Below are 17,543 nucleotides of genomic sequence, written 5' to 3'. Positions count from 1 at the left end.
AACATTGTCATCCAAGATTGTACCTTAACAACCAGATGGTTACCAAATTTACTACAGATTTAGTTTTCTAGGACTCTGTTTTACTCCTCCAATGCCTTTTCAATTCCTCTATTTTTGCTTTCATAACAATCATGGCCCCTGCAGCTCTGAGAACACTGCTTTGTTGCCCTTTTTAGTAACATCATTCAGTTGGTCCTCTCTTGAAAGACTGGGAGCATCCCCTACAATGATGCTGCACGTGTGAGTGCATCATTGTGCTCCAGGTGTTGATGGTGGTGCAGCTCGGCTTTGCAAACTGTGGTGGCGCTGCAGCGGAGCGATACGATAGCTGGCGGCTCCTCATCCCCTGAAAGACACATAAAAGTAAGAAAATGACACATTTTATTGAGGCTGTTTTTAAAAAAAATTATTTTAAAGAAGTCAAAAAGTCACATGAAAGAACAATTTTTCACATGTATGTTACATGATGTGAAAATGACAACAATACTTTATGATATGCAGATGGAACTGATAAAACAGGTGAGTTCCTAAAACAATCAAGCTTACCCAAACCAGATGAAGATGATTCACTTTCTGTCAGGGAGGAGGAGTCTGCCTGGTCATGTGACAGTCCCTCCATGAGGGGGATGGAGAGCTCTGAGGAAGGGACAGATGAATCATAGATGCCTGAATCCCGAGGAGGTGGAACCTCTGGAGCAGCAGGATGGTCCTCTTCTACATGGGAAGAGGAAGCGCATGCCTCATCCTGCAGGACAGAGGGAGCTGAAGAAGAGGAGGCACAAGATTCTTCAGGTTTCTCTCTGGGTTCACCTCCAGATATTCCAGTAGTGGACCTGAATAAACAAACAAACAAAAAAAAACATGTGCAGTCAGTCTGGTGAGCTCTTTCAGTTACTGTCTTTGGACCTGATAATTAAAAAATAAAACAATAAAAGCAACACTGTAATGCTTTACCTTATAGATCCCTGAGTGGATGTAGAGCAGTGGGCCACTTCTGGACTCGGACAGAGTTCAGGACTGGAACTGGGACTCTGATTCTGACCAAGGTTAGAGCCAGGACAAGACCCAGGTGATAGCAGGAGCATATTCCTCTTTGGGACTCCATCAACCCCCTCCAGTGATGGCGTCCTCACCATCACCTCATTCAGCACCAAACCCGAGGCAAACCTCTGTTCAGGTTGATGTGAGGAGGAGGAGCAGGCAGGCTTTGGAGGAGGACTCGGAGCTGGGCCAGCAGAGCGAGAAGGATGTTTGGAAGTGGAGTCAGTGGAGGCTGAGGGCCCTTCTGCAGGAGCCAGCTGCTTTTCGAACCAATCAGGATTCTGGCAGATGTGCTGGTGCATGTTGCAGATTGAAACGTAGAGCGAGCGTCCAGACTTGCTCCTGAAGTAGTTCCTCCTAGAGACGTTGACAGGCTGCTGCTCATGGTCAGCCAGACCAGACTGACTCGAATGTAGCCGACTGAAGAGTTGAGGCAGCTGGTCCATCAGCTTGAATCTTAACACAGAAATTTGAAGAGACTCATCAGATTGCAGCTAATAAGTATTATTCAAAGTGTCATCTTGGAGTAATAATAGTAGAGTAAAATGTTGCTCTACGAGAGCAGTGCATCTACCTGGGAGTCAGACTGAGAATAGTGGGGATATCATTTTCTGTTGAATAGTCAAAGTACACCGCCATGTAGCGGTTCAGCTCCTGATCCGCACCCTCTTCACTCTGCTTCGCCAGACGCAGCTTCTCTGCAATCATGGACACGGTCACAATGAACAGGTCGCCGTTTGATCCGCCTGTCGGAGAGGTGCTGCTGCTACAACTGCGACGACTGACTGGCGTCTTTCCTCTGCGGCCCTTTTTCTCCACGTAGTATCTGCAGAAAGACAACTGAGATGTTAAAAACAAAATTCATTCAAACAAAAAGAAACTGGTCAAAGTTGAAAAAGGGGTGGGAGCTATATCGATTACTGGAGGGCCTTTGCAGTGACTGGTAAGTTTTAGAGAGGAAACATCCACTATGAATGCATAATAATGAAAAAGATGAATCTTGGTTAGGCAGCTTTACCTCAGACATCATTCATGTATTCTTAAACTATATCTGACTTATTCTGAGATGAGCAGTATTTGGTTGAATAAACTGCAACTCCTGTGTACAAATATACTCAATGACGCTTCACTCAAATATTTTACCTGTCACTTTTGTAAGATAGTGATATCACAATTGGGACCTATATTTAATTAAAAAAAAAAAACAAAAAAAAAAAAACAAAAACAGTAAACAAACAGTTTGGAAAAAGGATCCAGAACAAAAGCACAAGAGAGAAATACAAAAGAGAGAAAAAAATTTGTATGAAAGACAACTTGGGGACAAAAAGGGAGGGAAGTGTGAATAAAAGGGAAACCCTTCAGATCTGTTTCAGCCTGATGGAAGGAATGTAGAAATGGAGGGAAGGAAATAAAGGAAAAAGGAACCAAATAACTGCAAACTGAGCAAATGTTTGATTGATTTTAAATGTTTTGGACCAAAAGATACGACAGAAAATTTTGATAGGTCAATTCACATGACAATCAAGTCCAAAACCCTATTGACATGCTCCTCTTTACTTTATTAATTTGATTTATTATTATTATCATTATCAATATTATTAGTGTTGTTATTATTGCTTGTAAAACAAAACTATTAAGTATGTAGCCCTTTTCAATATACTTTTTCAAAAAGAAAGATTTAGCAGCATCTAGTGGCCACTAATAGAACTGCAAATGAACACACTTCAAGCATTTGTACGTTTGTAGAGATGAGGTTCCTGTGAGTCAGGTAAGGTGGCTGTTCACATGACCACAATCAACAAAATCTGTCAATAAAATAAAATGTTATTGAAAATAGCTTAGAGACCTTTTATGCTGGGCAAGTTTTCAAAATTTGAGGACTAACAGAAAAAGTCAGATTTCCCTTTTGTTAATGTGACCAAAGAACAGACATTGGCATTTTAAGACTTTAAATGTGTACAATAAATGTTTAAAATCAATCTAACATCTGGTAGGGAGTTTGTGCACATATGCAAGCACACAGATAATTTTTGTTCTTTTTTTGTTGTATTTTTCTTCTATAATGGCTGAAGCATCCTGAACCTAGAGAAGGCGAAGGAAGCCCTGACTGAGGCCTGTGTAGATAAATTCATGCACAGTTCTTTGTAAGTCATCAGTTAACATCAAAGATGTGGACCAGGTAAGCTTTAAACACACAGTACAGTAAGGGTGTACCTTAGGCCTTTGGAACAGACGATGATGATGTGGTTTGCTTCATCCAACTGTCTGCTGAGCCAAGACATCTGGCCCTCTTTGCACATCTCCAGGTGTTCCCACAGGTCCAACACAACCTGAGCATAATTTAACAAGGGCTTAATTTCTTTTATTCTACCTTTATTTTATGCTCTATTTTCTTTTTGCCTTGATGCATCTCACCTCACAGCCGCAGAAGTCCTGCAGGAAGTAAGCAAAGCTTTGGATGACATTGGTGTGTTTGGGGCCGTCTCTGTTAGAGTAACAGATGAAGACTTTGGGGCGGGGCCATGGTCGCTCGCTGTTCAATGCTGCACTTTGATTGGATGATTCACTGCTCTCTTCGTCCAGCTGACTGTAAATGTTTTCTAAAAGAAGAGAAAAATAACATTAAAGGGGTGCTATTATGGTATTTGGAGTTTTCTGAGCTTTCTACAGTGCTACAGTGTTGAATCCTCATCAGACATGTGAACGGCACCGTTTTTTATCACCTAAACGCATGTTTGAGTTTGAGTTTCAGCACTCTCTCCATTCGGTTTCCATGGTGACGAAAAATGCGTTGTTTTAGAGAGTTTTTTCTACTTGGAAATCCTTGTGACGTCCTGGGGGATAAGGTTTGGTGATTGGTTGCCTTCTACTGGTTAACAAGGGCATGTACAAATACATTAGGCGGGTGGAAAATGTCGGATAAAGTTATTTCGAAGGATGGCTGGTGAGTTTACCAAAGAGAGACATTCTGCTGCATTCGTTGCTGTGGGTTGCTGTTTTCCACTTCGTTTTCAGGGTCTGATTCAGGTTCCAACATGTAGGACTGTATGCTATGTGTTGACATTGTAGTTTTTTTTTTTTTTATTGAGTTCATATTAGTCTAATCCTTCTGTTTATGAGATGTTACAATGACGGTGAAAGCAGGTGCGGTGCGCGCTCCCGATGTAGTGCAGTGGCGGGAGGCGGGGCTTAATGCGGAAGAGTCTCAATCCACTCGTTTTGCCCACAGGCTGATCTGACAGCCTACGGAGAGGGTCGGTCTGAAGTAAATAAAGAGATTTGTGACAATAACTCGATCAATCCCAGCCCTTCTTGTCTCAGAAATAAAATTAAATTAGCCTGAAATGCACATAATAGTTCCACTTTAAGAACTTTTAAAAAAAAAAAAAAAACATATATTTTATTGGCACAAATTAACCCTTTATGCTTACATCCAGCTCTGTCAGGAATTTGAAAACAACTTTGGGGAGTGGAAAAGAACATCCATAAAAGCATTGAGATTTAACCTCTGCGCACCATGAATATCTTCACAAAATTAATCTTATACATTTAAAAAAATAGGATTCTAACTTTTCTAATCTCTGAAATCTCTGGTTGCACTGTAGAGAATAATGACTAAATACAATACGAAGCAGAGAAAGATAAAGTAGTCTATTAGTTTCTAATGAACATGGAAAACACAATACTTATTTAAAACTTAAAGAACTTTCAGATTAGAGATCGAAGGTTCAGGTACCTACAACCACAAGTACAATCTATACTAATAACTGTTAAGGAACAGCCTTCAAATTGTTTATATAACAAGCAACTCTTGCTTCTTTTACATCAAATTACAAAACTTTTCCATTTGCCACTGACTTGTATGGAGCTTGCACTTGTTTCCCCAATATATCTAGCTCTGTATGAACCCTAGTATTTGTCTTAATTTATAAGTCCTGTGGATAACTTATTTGTGATTAAAAAAAAAAAAAAGATGATGAAGAAAATGTAGAAAATTTCCTCATTGGCTCTCCTCACCTTGCTGCTTCTTGCGACACATGACGGTGAAGAGAGTGGCGAAAGCAGACATGATGACCAGAGGAACAGTGATGGCCATGGCACGGATGGGTCCCGCCCAGGGGGAGTGGACTGGTAATAATAAACCCAACCAGTATGATTGAAAACATCAATTACTTTGGTCTTCATACAAATGGGTCTGTTATGATTTGTTTAAGCTTTGAATATAAACTTTATCATTTTCTCAGTCTGTAGAAAGAACTAGAGACAAAGTATAATGCTACGCAAGCTCGCATTTTATTGAGCTTGGAAAGCAGGGCTGGTTTTGAACAGATTATTCAGACTATTGCTACTATTTAAATTCAGGCAGCTCTGATGGACTGTTTTCATGTTTAAGTACTTATAATGCACAAAATATTTATTTTATTGTGATGTGTGTCTCTCACCTTGGCTGACATAGTACTGCGTTTGCCTCCTAGTTGTATTACCATCATCTCTAAGCTGGTACCGAGGGAAAACAAGAAAAACAATTAAATAAATAAACAAGAGGGGGAGTATATATATATATATATATATATATATATATATATATATATATACACACACACACACACACACATATGTATATATATACATATACATTTGTCAATGTATTTTAACAACAATAAGACAAACCAGTTTAGCCAGCTGACAAATGATGTGGTGCATTTATGTACCTCTATAGTGTAGGTTCCTGGAGTTAGGTCTTGGATGATACATGTTGTCCGGGCTTGGTTTACATCCTGCAAACGATCAAAACTCTGAATGATCATTGGGAAAAACAAAACAATCATATAAATTTCTACTGATCTGAATCAGAAATGTGGCTACATAATGTCCATGTGTTTGAAGTGAGACTGTGTAGACGGCTGTGATGTTATCCCATCTGTGTGAGTCATGGTATTGAGACAACAAAGACATTAAAAAAAAAAAAAAAAAAAAAAGCTGCTGGAGAGACATCAAGGAGAAAGCAGCCACCAGGGGACTGGAACAAAGGCCTTTTTAAACCACCTTCCAGTGTGGACATGAACAGGTAAAGATGCTTGATGTGGTTGAATATTTAGGTCAGATTTTTAGCCCCGCACAAAAGGATAAAATCAAAAACCTTTTACAGTCGTTCCAAATGGCCACATTGGGTGGAGCAGAAATCTGACTTTCATGGAGAGTTTTTGGGAGAGAAAAACTTGAGCAATGCCACATGTTTTGCTGACAATCTCTGCAGGGAGTTACATGAAAAGTTTCCGTATAAAAAGTAACAACCAACATATGAGAAACAAATGAGAAAAGGAGGGGCCACAGGCTTATCAAAGCGTAAAATAGGAGTGAATTAAGCAACATCCGTTTTGCAGAGCTGCAGTAAATGACCAACAGACACCTAAACGACTGGATGCAGAAAAGACATGAGGGAAGATCAAATGTTTTTTACCATCACAGTAGAAATTGATCTAAAAAAAAACCCCCAAAAAAACACACTGCCAGTAACTGAACTTTATGTTGATCACATCACAAGTTTATTTCAACCTGATGCACAAAGTGAAACAGGAGGTGGTGTTGAATAGGAGTCACCATTGTTGATGTCTGAAACCTGGTGACAATTTTAAAGTACAGGATGCAAACTTTGTGTTCTGGCAAGACTTTCAGATCTAAAGAGAGGTCCTCCAAATGAAGGAAACATCAAGCAACCCTGCGACGCTTCTGATGCCATCTAAAAACCAGTCTGAGCAGCAGTTCTGCTTTTAAAATGACAGAACTTACTGACATTGGTAGTATCGACTCATTTCCACTTATCAGATCCAAACTGCAGACTTATCTGATACTCAGTTTGCTCCTTCTGCTTAATTAGTCTGATGTGTCCTGTTTTTATATTTCCACATTTATTGTTTTAGTGTCTGTAATTGATTACATTTTTATGTACCTTTTCCTTTAAGGTGACCTCAAGTTTCATGAAAGGCACCCAAAAGTAAAATGTCTCATTATTATTATTTTGTATGAACTACGACTCTGTTATATAATACAAGTAGTCGTTAAAAAGAGTAATTCAGGCTTACCTGTTGCAAAGATAATTTTCCCCCCAATTTCTTTAAATGCATAGGCGAAAAATGATCAAGATAATAGTTTAACAGACATGAACAAGTATTTTGCACTGAAAGGGTGATTTATAAGAAGGTATTAAGCTGAAACCTTGGTACATCTCAGCATGTCGTGGAGTGAGTACTTAAAAGATTGATGAAATGGGGCAAGATGGAGGACAAAAGAAGAACTATCAAACTTGAAAAATCTGGAAATAATGTCTTTTAGAAACTTAGAAACTTTAGAAACAAGTTGCTGAGAGCTGCCAAACAAAAAAATAATTTGTATGCATAATGGCACAAAAGAATTCTGAACACTTAAACCAAACCATCCATCAGCTGATCCATCTAGTAGATAGAGTAGGTGGATTAGCTGAAGGTGGATCATCCTTTAACAGAGGCCTGAACGATGGTCTCCATGGAAGGGCGGCTGTCAAGAAGCCATCCTTCAGGAAGGGAAACGGGGGCTGGCACTAGAACTGGACTAAAAGTCAGTAGCAGCAGGTCTTAGATTTAGAAATCCTCCCAAGAGGAGGACTTCAGCCTTACTGAAGCAGTGTGAGATTGTCTTGACAGAGAACAGGACAAGAAGCAGCCAACATCCAAAGAAGAGATTTGGAAGTCCTCCAAGAAGGCTGGAAAATTATTCTTTGGGACTTTTTTTTTGCTAAAATGCTGTTTTTAAAGATTTATATCTGTGTTTCAGAATCTCACAAAAAGCCGCCAGCCATCATGATACTGACTTTCATTTTTCACAATAAGGGACCAATAGCATCCAAGGAAATCTCAATAACAAACGTTTTGAAATAGCCTGATGTTTATTATTAAAGTAAAGCAAATGTGTTGGATTTTACAAATTCAACACAAGTGGCTTCAGTAAAACTGCTGCTGTACTTTAAAATTAAAAGACCAAAAGAGATGTTTCTTTTTGTTTTCCAAGATCTTGCACAACAAGAGCATCATGTTCCCTCAGCTGTGAACAATCCCTCCTTTTTTACAGTACAATAACAGTAAGTTACTTTTTAAATTTTTTTTCTGTCATTTTCCTTGTGATAATCAAATTCTGTTTTAAATTTTTTTTTTTTAAACTAGAGTTTTGATATTGAAGTTATTTCAATGTTACAATATTGTATACGTCATACAGAAATACATGCAGAGCAGTCAGCCTTACTGGTTTGCAGCGCTGCAGTCTGAATGGACCATCCTGTCGCAGTTTGTAGTAGATATAGTAGAAGTGGAAGCCGAAGGAGGCCGGAGCCCGGTCGAAGACCACGTGAAGGTTTGATCCAAGCTGAGAAACATTCAGGGTCTTTGGCTTCCAGACTGCAGGGACAGATACAAAACTTAACTCCCACACTTATGAAACATTTACTGATGTGTAATAATGTTTTGAAGTATGGAACTTTTATGGAAATCACTGATAAGACTTTTTAATTTAAATAAAACATGTTAAAAGTAGTTAAATTATTCATATAGTTTTAAAGGTTTTTTTTAAAAACATATTTTTCTGCTGATTTGCTCATTCATACTCATTTAATGTGTGAAATATTTTGTTTTTTGTTTTCTTCTCATTCACATTGGATTGTTGTGAGACCAAGCCAGTCTGCCTCTGCAGACCAATTACTGCAGCCAGACCCTAATTCTCTATCTACATGTGGCTTTACTTATGACGAAGACACTGAGGAACTTACATGGTTTGCAGACCAGGTTGTCTGATCCAAGCAGGATTTCACATGCTGTTGGGAGAAAGAAATATGAAGAAAACTGTTATTCACTTCATCTTCTCATGTTTTTATTGGGAAGCCTTTTCTATGCCGAAACAAACATTACGCTGCCGTCAATTTGGCCCTTAGACATGTTTTTATTCTTCTCCATATCAATGTCACTTTGATTTTTGTTTCAGGTAAAGGTAAAAAGCGTTTGTCCAATTCAATGAAGTAGGACAAATTTCATCCTTATAGCTAAAAGTATCTCTTTTTCCAGACACTGAAATACACACACACACACACACACACACACACCTCTACACACACACAGATACATAGATGACCCCTCTGAAATAATGCCAGGTTCTAGGAGTTGTGTCTGATGACACTTCATCATGGACTGCAGGAGCAGCAGACGACTGCTAGCCTCTTCAGATGAAACAGTCAAAGGTCAGTAAAACTTTGGAAAAGTTCATCTCTGCTGAGTTTCTTTAAGACTTTTTTTTCCCCCAAACTTCTGGAGCAAAATGTTAAGTTTCTTTTTGTTTCCAATGTTTATTTCATGTCATTAAATAATAAGGATTAAGGAATAAACAGATGAATGAGACAATGTCACAAAACAAAAGAATCCAATGGATATCAAAAAGAAGCTGGAGAAATGCTGTGCGTGTAAATAAAGACATAATTTATTGCTTCTAATCAGGTTAATCTCCTCACAACCTGTCAGGATGCAGACTACCGTTTATAAAATTTGAGTTATAGGATGTAACTCAAATTTCGATCCAACAAAACAGTTTCTTTGCGTTTGCAATGACAAAATCAAGCATTTAAACATTGAAAGAAAGATTAGCAAGAATTTTCTCTCAATCTTACAATTTTCTTGGATAAAGATTGTCTGTCCTTTTATCATCTGTTGGAGGAGACCCTTGAAAAATTAATAATTGATTAATCATTTCCGGATGTGAGTGCGACTTACAGTTGGTCCTGAGGAAAGACGGAGGGAAAAAACTCTCATTCATCAGCGATGGGAAGGGAACAACACGGACCATGTAGTCAGTGTCAAAAGTCAAACCACTGAACGGCTGACTGCTCAGCTTCTGAGTGGGGAAGAACAGAAACAAACTAGTTGCTTACAAAAGTCAAACAGAAGAAATCAATCAGGGTAAATGAAGTTTGAGTGCTAACATTTTTTATGTATATAGTATATATTTTATATATACAGTAGTTAAGCAGTACCTCTATCTGTGACAACAAACCAAAACAACACAGCAGATGCAAATTAACTAAAGTCAGTGCGATTTAATGAGCCAAATGCTGTCTTAATGTCTTCAAAACACAAATAAATGATAAATTTAACTGAAAGCCATCTTGTATGGACGTTATTCTAATATTCCCATATTTACACTGACTTGTCATTATTCTAAATTTTCAGGGCCATGGGTATTTTAAAAAGGTATTTTGTAAATGCTCCATTGTTTACTGGGAGAATCAGGTGAATATCATTGGCTAGCAAGTTAGCTTTATAGATGTGTAATTTCTATCTGATCAGCACATCTCAATAAAAATCCCACACAGTCAGATTTTGAAACTGGTAATGAAATCCAATCTGTGAATTTTTTACTCCATCTTTGACATCAAAGTTAAGCCAGGAGGCAGTAACATCACATCACAACCTATCACAACATATTTTATGCTTAAAACATCATAAAACAACACATACAAGTTACTCATCTTACTGCTTAATGGATGATCTGGGTTTGTTCTTACTGTGTTCCTGTAGGAGAAGTTGAGCTGTCGTGGGTCTTTGAGGATGAGGTGTTGACACTGTTTCCCCTCTGGATTTTTGTCTTCTAAATAAACTCTGAAGCCTTTAATGTGTTCAATCCCTGCAGAAACATACAACAATCAGTTCAGCTTCTCCCAAATGTTTTCTGTTTTCCAAAATCTTCCATCTTTCCTCATCTACTTGTTGCCTTTCCTTCCCTTCTTTCCTTCCCACATTCCTTGTCTCTCTTCCCTCCCTCATTCCAATACTTATTCTCTCTCCTTCCCTCCTTCCTACCTCATGGCTCCAAATCACCCCCTTTCCTCCCCTCCACTTTTAGTTTCTTCATTTGAATTCATTTCCTCCTGTCTGCTCCTTCTTTGTTTCCTGTCCTCCTCTTCACCCATTCCACCTTCTTCTCTTCCCTCCACTCCCGCCCTGCTTGCTCTTCCTCCTCTTCTTTGAAAACACATCTGTGCTGTAATTACACCTTCAGATCCACCGGACATGTTTTTCCTATTAGCTGTGAAAGAGAGAGAGTGGTGGAACAGGTTTTTCTGTCTTGAGGCACATTTCTGAACACATCTCTCTTTCTCTCTCACACACTTAATGAAAATTTGCATTTAAGCTGCAGCAGCACGGCATCACGTCTGCCACAGCTTGGGTTTAGTAAAACTTCTTCCTATCCTCAACCCTGGCAGTTTTCTGTGTGTTTCAGCTTGTTCCACATTTTGAATGATAAAAATTACTTTGAGCTCATAGGCTCAATCACACCTTCTGCAGATGAGTTTAAGACTTTAGAAAGAATAAAAATTGAACAAAAAAACCAAAAACAAAAAAAAACTGGGAATATCAGTAGAGTGCCATGAAACCACTGCAGGAAGAGATCCAATGACATGGCTTTTTTTTTTTTTTTTTTTTAAATCTTTTTAAGGATAAAAAAGTTTAAGATGCCTTTCAAAGCATCTTAAACTTGAAAGAAATAAACGATATGAAATTAGTTTGTTTCTGCAACTTACATTAAGGAAGTCACACAATTCCAGAAAACCTGAAACTTTCAGTGACTCTTTACTTAAAACAGGCTTTCCAGCTCTAATCTGCAGGCTTTCAATGTTTTCCAACCCACATCTCAACTAAGTGAGTCACTCTGAAGAGCTTCATAGGCTACTGGATCTATTTAGTTTTGTGTGAGGTGTGTTGAAGCAGGAAATATTAAAGACCTGCAGGACAGTGGCCCTTGAGGATGGACTTTGGACCCTCCTGATTTAGAGCAAAACTACATAACTTTCCATCCTTAGAACTCTGTGCTTCATACTCATTTTGATGGCAAATTGATATTGATTATTCACATTCTAAGAGCTGCCGTTTTACTGCAGCATCAGGATGAGAAACCATATCTCACAACACATGACACAGTGGCATTTTGCTATAGGGCACCGCATCACGACTGGATATCAACACAATGGCTGCTTTCAACAGGCACCATGGCTGATTCAGCAAAGAAACACAAGAAGACAGAGGAAGTGAGGAAAAGAGAGAGAGATAACGAGACAGAGCGTGTGATAAGACAGCAGTCCATATCAGGCTGACTTTTACTGGTTGGAGAGAGCTCAGATTAGAGACAGAATGCGTAACAGATGCAAATCTTCGTTAAATGTGCCTCATTTTCAGTAGGAGACAGAAAGGGACGTGGAGCAGGATAGTGAAGTATTTGTGACGAACAAGAGAGGTGGCATGAAGTATATCAGATATATCAGGTGTACATTTTATGTACCAAACTACATGCCAGCTAAGCCAAGTTATAGTCATACCTGTTTGTGCAATGTTGTAAAGATTTTTGATAATACACAGCTGGCTTGTTTATTTGTATGTTATTAGAGTTATTTGTATGCAGGCAAAGATGGGGTACTCATAATCTAAGCCATATAGAGGAGATTTGTACTCATCTGACTACAGACCACATGTCCTTTGTCTTTCTCCCAATTTCAACCAGAAAACTCAGCTGTGTTTTTACAGTTAATGAATGGATTCCTCCTTGTAAGATATAGTTTCTGGTTACATCTGGTTGAAATCTGACTTACTTATGTGTCTCTGACAGTGTTACAGAAAGTTATAAACCACAACCCACAAATCTTTGGTGGATGCCCCTTTTATACTAAATCCTGACACCCTCACCTGTCACCAGTTATTATGATTCTGTAAACCTTTCTAAACTTCTTTGCCTCTCGTCAACCTTTTCTTCTTTTGGTGTATTGCTGGCATTGAATGTTGTGTTTTTTGGTATTTTAAATACAATGAAATTATAAATGTAAAGGATATAAAAATATATTTTTTGGCATTTTCTCTATTAAATAGAAGGATACTTTAAAAAAAAAACAAACAAAAAAAACAACAACAACTTCTTTGTTTTGTTTTATTATACTCTCATTTACAAACATGTTTTAACAGCTTTTGTTTGTCCAATCCTGCCTCAAACCCACAATAAATATCAGATAAACCATTCTGACCAGCCTGAGCCTCACTGGTTTGGGTGGAAGTATGTAGGAACAAAAGAATGCAAGGCACAGTCGGTGCAGGTGAAACATGAGCTCCTATCTTTGTGTAGTTCTCAGGCTGAGAGGAATGTTGAAGTTTACTGCACTCTTCTACAAAGATCAGATATTTTCTACTATTATTAATTTTTCTAATGGAGCATTAGCCACAGTGCTTCATTCTTTTAAGTCTAACAAAATTCATTTACAAATAACACGTCGATCATTGCTTTTGTTGATTTGACAACCTTCCTACTTAAAGCAAAAATTTTTAAAATAACATTTTACCAATAAATAAAGATAGAAAATAATCTTTATTTTTTTTATTTCCACTGTGGGAGATCTTCATAAACTGAAAATCACGGGCAGATTGAGCCTATATCTTGGTCATTAATTAAAAAATTCTTGTAATAACTGCTGGATATGCGACTTGAAAAGGTGATAACTGCAGGTGAAACAACCACGAGAGAACACCACAGGTCCACACTGAGTCCAGCATATCCAGAGTATTAAGTGATTTGGGCCAATTAACCCTAAAAATGGAGCTCTCACTAAGTTTTACAACATTATCAACTGGGTCAGGCTGACTTGTGAGATGTTTACACTCATGTAAAACAAGCTGACAGAACACACTTGTGTATATCTGACAGGCTGAAACCAACAGATTTTGTGAAACGGAAAGGAAATATGAAAAAATGTAGACTATATGAATGAATAAATCAAAAAGCTGCACTCTTTCCACGCCCAATATGTTGATGCAAAGAGGAGAGGTGGTGCGTCGCACTTCTTCCTTAATTCCAACATCAATTTGCAATCTCATACAAAATCCTTTGTTTTGGTGGCGCCAAACACTTCAACAGCCTCTCAGAACAGTCATAAATGTAACGGGAATGGGGAAGAGGAGTCAACACACAGGCCTGTGGGGAACCTGGCTCCCCATAGGCCTGTGTGGTTGAGAAGATGTGAGAGACAGATTTGAATCTGGAGACAAGATAGATGGGAAGAGCTCAAGGTCCAGCAGTTTAAAGGGGTGCTATTATGGTATTTGGAGTTTTCTGAGCTTTCTACAGTGTCACAGTGTTGAATCCTCACCAGACATGTGAACGGCACCATTTTTTATCACCTAAACGCATGTTTGAGTTTGAGTTTCAGCACTCGCTCCATTCGGTTTCCATGGCGACGAAAAACGCGTCATTTTAGAGAGTTTTTTCTACTTGGAAATCCTTGTGACGTCCTGGGGGATGAGGTTCGGTGATTGGTTACCTTCTACTGGTTAACAAGGGCATGCACAAATACATTAGGCGGGTGGAAAACGTCGGATAAAGTTATTTCCAACGATGGCTGGTGAGTTTACCAAAGAGAGACATCCTGCTGCATTCGTTGCTGTGGGTTGCTGTTTTCCACTTCGTTTTCAGGCTCTGATTCAGGTTCCAACATGTAGGGCTGTATGCTATGTGTTGACATTGTAGTTTTTTTTTGTTTTTTTTATTGAGTTCATATTAGCCTAATCCTTCTGTTTATGAGATGCTACAATGACGGTGAAAGCAGGTGTGGTGCGCGTTCCCGATGTAGTGCAGTGGCGGGAGGCGGGGCTTAATGTGGAAAAGTCTCAATCCACTCATTTTGCCCACAGGCTGATCTGACAGCCTACGGAGAGGGTCGGTCTAAAGTAAATAAAGAGATTTGTGACAATAACTCAATCAATCCCAGCCCTTCTGGTCTCAGAAATAAAAATAAATTAGCCTGAAATGCACATAATAGTTCCACTTTAAAGATCAGATTTGTCCGAGGTTATTAGTTTTGAATGCAGAATGGAAATTGAAGAAGAGCACTCTAGTTTAACTTTTCAGATACTCAAGGTAACTCAGGATGGTGTGCACTGTAGTTGCTATGGTATCAGCTGACCTGTTGGCTGTATGGGCAAATTGATATGGGTTGAAGTGAGGCGAAAGAAAGGATAAGGCGTATTTACATCAAGATAATCCGCTAGACTGATTGGGGACTCGGTTTAGTTGGGAGGGGTAACATTATTCTGGACTTGCGTTTACGCTGCACTTCTGAAAAATAATCAAACCTTTTATAAATACGCGTTTCACCCTCCGCAAGAGGCAAGAAAATATGGAGCTGTGTCAGATCCTAGTGACCTGGTTGATCATACCACAACTTTGACCAAATTCTTCCATGTGTTCCTGTAAGCTATTTTTCCTGTACAGAGTCATTAATTATCAAACACACATGTATCTTTTGGTTGTGTTCACCTGCAATTGTGCACTGAATTCACAATGCACTTTTTTTTGTTGTCCACTTCCTGTATTTGGTCCACTTGAAGCAGGCCAAGACATGCATTTGTAGGTGCACTGAGTCTACTTCTTTGATCCAAATCAGAATTTTTTTTTTTTGCACATTTACATTTCCCCAAATGAAGCGGACTTTCGGAGCAATCAGACTAGGATTCTAATCAAAAAGGCTGATGTGAATGTGCCCTTAATATGGTGTTAAAACACCATTGAGCTGGCCAGAACATGCTTGCAGAGCTTTACTTTATATCACATCTGGTCCAGCTGCCTTAGTGGGATTTACTGATCTCAGCACCTGTCTAACATCTTGTTTGTGCAGCTCCCGGGGGGGGGTGTTGGCATCAATTGGAGGCATATACACTGTAATTAGAGTCCTATTAGCCTCAAACCAAGTTTAGCTCCTCTGCCAGGAAGGCTTCAGAGAGTGCCTTTATAGTTGGTGATTGGATCATTAAAAAAAACCCAAAAGAAAATCACTTCAAGTAACACTTGATGCTTCAAAAACTCAGTAGGAATACACAGATACAACAGCATAAAATCTGCAACTGGCCTATATTTAGTTTTTGTACCGGAATAAGTCTAGTAGCAATTAACACAAAAAGAACGGTAGCATGCAACTGTTAAGGGATCAATTTAGTACCGGTTTAATCATATAAAAAGGTTTCTGAAACAGTTATTCATTTTAATATGAAGTTCTATTAGGATAGTTTTCTCAAACAGTTTGTATAAACAAATTTCTGTTCATTCAAAAACAGAGTGTTCAAGTAATTTAACAGTTCCATGATTTATTTTATTTTAATAATATACTGTTTTGGAGACTTTTTGAATCACTTCATAGTAAAAACAAAACAAAAAAAAAAAAAAATCAAATGATTACACTATAATCATTTTGACATATTGCATTGTAATATATGGTAAATATTCTGAAAAATAGTGATTTTTTTTTTTTTTGTTAAATTTGTTAAAAGAGGCAAATAAAGACCTTCATTTCAAAAATGGACTTTTACTAGTTTTTTTAATGTATCAAGCTTTAAAGGGTTAAAGGAAAATTAACATAAATTAAAAATACTTTAATAATTTTACCAAAAAAGGAACAAATTAAATAAAACATCATTTAAATGACAAAAAACAAACAAAAAAACCAACACTAATTTAAACTGAACATCATGGACAATTATTAGCATATTGCTGGTTTTTAGTTCCTGTTCATTTTTCTCAAAGGACCCGAGTTGATTATTTTTCCCCCAAAAGGGAGCTGCTCACATTCAGGTATAGCATGGACATTTGCAGAAGATTTCTGGCCCTTCCAGGAAACAACTGAAGGTTTTGTCACAGAAAAAGAGAGGGGAAGCGAGCAGGGTTCACCTTACACTGATCTCACACACACACACATTCCTTCACGGTCAAATCGGTGTATTGTTGTGCGAGATGTGATCCTCTCCTGGTCTGATCAAAGGGGCACACAGTGCTGGGTAATCTTAGCACTTTGAAGGCTTTACCTTCTCGTGTTTCTTCCTTCAACTCCCCCATTTTTACCCATTGATCAGCTTCTGCATAAAAGCATGTAAATACAGACAGGTGGACAGGTAAGTAAACAGGATAACAGACTGACTCTACCTAGCGGACTTGAAGACCAGTGGACGACCACAGCAGCCTGGTCCTCACAGGCCAGATGGCTGAAGGAGATGTTGGAGACCTCATGGATCACATGCTTCCCCAAAGGGTAATTTAATGAGCAGTCTGCAGAAAAATAGAGACAGTATAAATAAATGAAAACGGTGACAAGTTATAACATATTTCTCAACATCTCTGCTTTGGCTATGAACATTTCTACAGATAAGCAGAAGCTAAAACACTCAAACGACTCAATCAAATCACTTCTGAACTTTGGATCATATGAGATGATTGTTGTTTTGAAGAGTGGTAAAGTAACGAGAGCAGGAATTCCTGCCCATCACGTTCACTTCATTTTCACAAAGACAATCTAAGGTGACTGACGGCTGCACATGAAACTCTCTTTGTTGACTCATCGATACAAAAGCCAGAGTAAGAAAATATCTGCTGCTGTAATAAAAGGTGGAGGGTATGTGTCTTTGAAT

At 38.4% G+C, this 17,543-nt stretch overlaps 1 protein-coding gene across 1 annotated transcript in view; it reads right to left on the bottom strand.

The window, feature by feature from the left end:
* Positions 1–221: 221 nt before the first annotated feature.
* il17rd (interleukin 17 receptor D) overlaps positions 222–17,543 on the bottom strand; it is a gene marked incomplete at both ends in the record, with an annotated part of 37,013 nt that continues 19,691 nt past the window's right edge. Inside the window, 14 exons of the mRNA XM_079242349.1 lie at positions 222–346; positions 547–833; positions 955–1,497; positions 1,616–1,867; positions 3,256–3,371; positions 3,457–3,641; positions 5,059–5,169; positions 5,484–5,538; positions 5,754–5,819; positions 8,317–8,468; positions 8,837–8,881; positions 9,828–9,948; positions 10,619–10,737; positions 17,062–17,184. Of these exons, the coding sequence (XP_079098475.1) occupies positions 222–346; positions 547–833; positions 955–1,497; positions 1,616–1,867; positions 3,256–3,371; positions 3,457–3,641; positions 5,059–5,169; positions 5,484–5,538; positions 5,754–5,819; positions 8,317–8,468; positions 8,837–8,881; positions 9,828–9,948; positions 10,619–10,737; positions 17,062–17,184 (2,300 nt within the window). The remainder of the gene's footprint in view (positions 347–546; positions 834–954; positions 1,498–1,615; positions 1,868–3,255; positions 3,372–3,456; positions 3,642–5,058; positions 5,170–5,483; positions 5,539–5,753; positions 5,820–8,316; positions 8,469–8,836; positions 8,882–9,827; positions 9,949–10,618; positions 10,738–17,061; positions 17,185–17,543) is intronic.

This window comes from Telmatherina bonti (assembly GCF_933228915.1).
Source record: "Telmatherina bonti genome assembly, chromosome: 6".
Taxonomy (NCBI): domain Eukaryota; kingdom Metazoa; phylum Chordata; class Actinopteri; order Atheriniformes; family Telmatherinidae; genus Telmatherina; species Telmatherina bonti.
The sequence above is the reverse complement of the archived record's forward strand: the minus strand, read 5'-3'. Positions and strand labels throughout refer to the sequence as shown.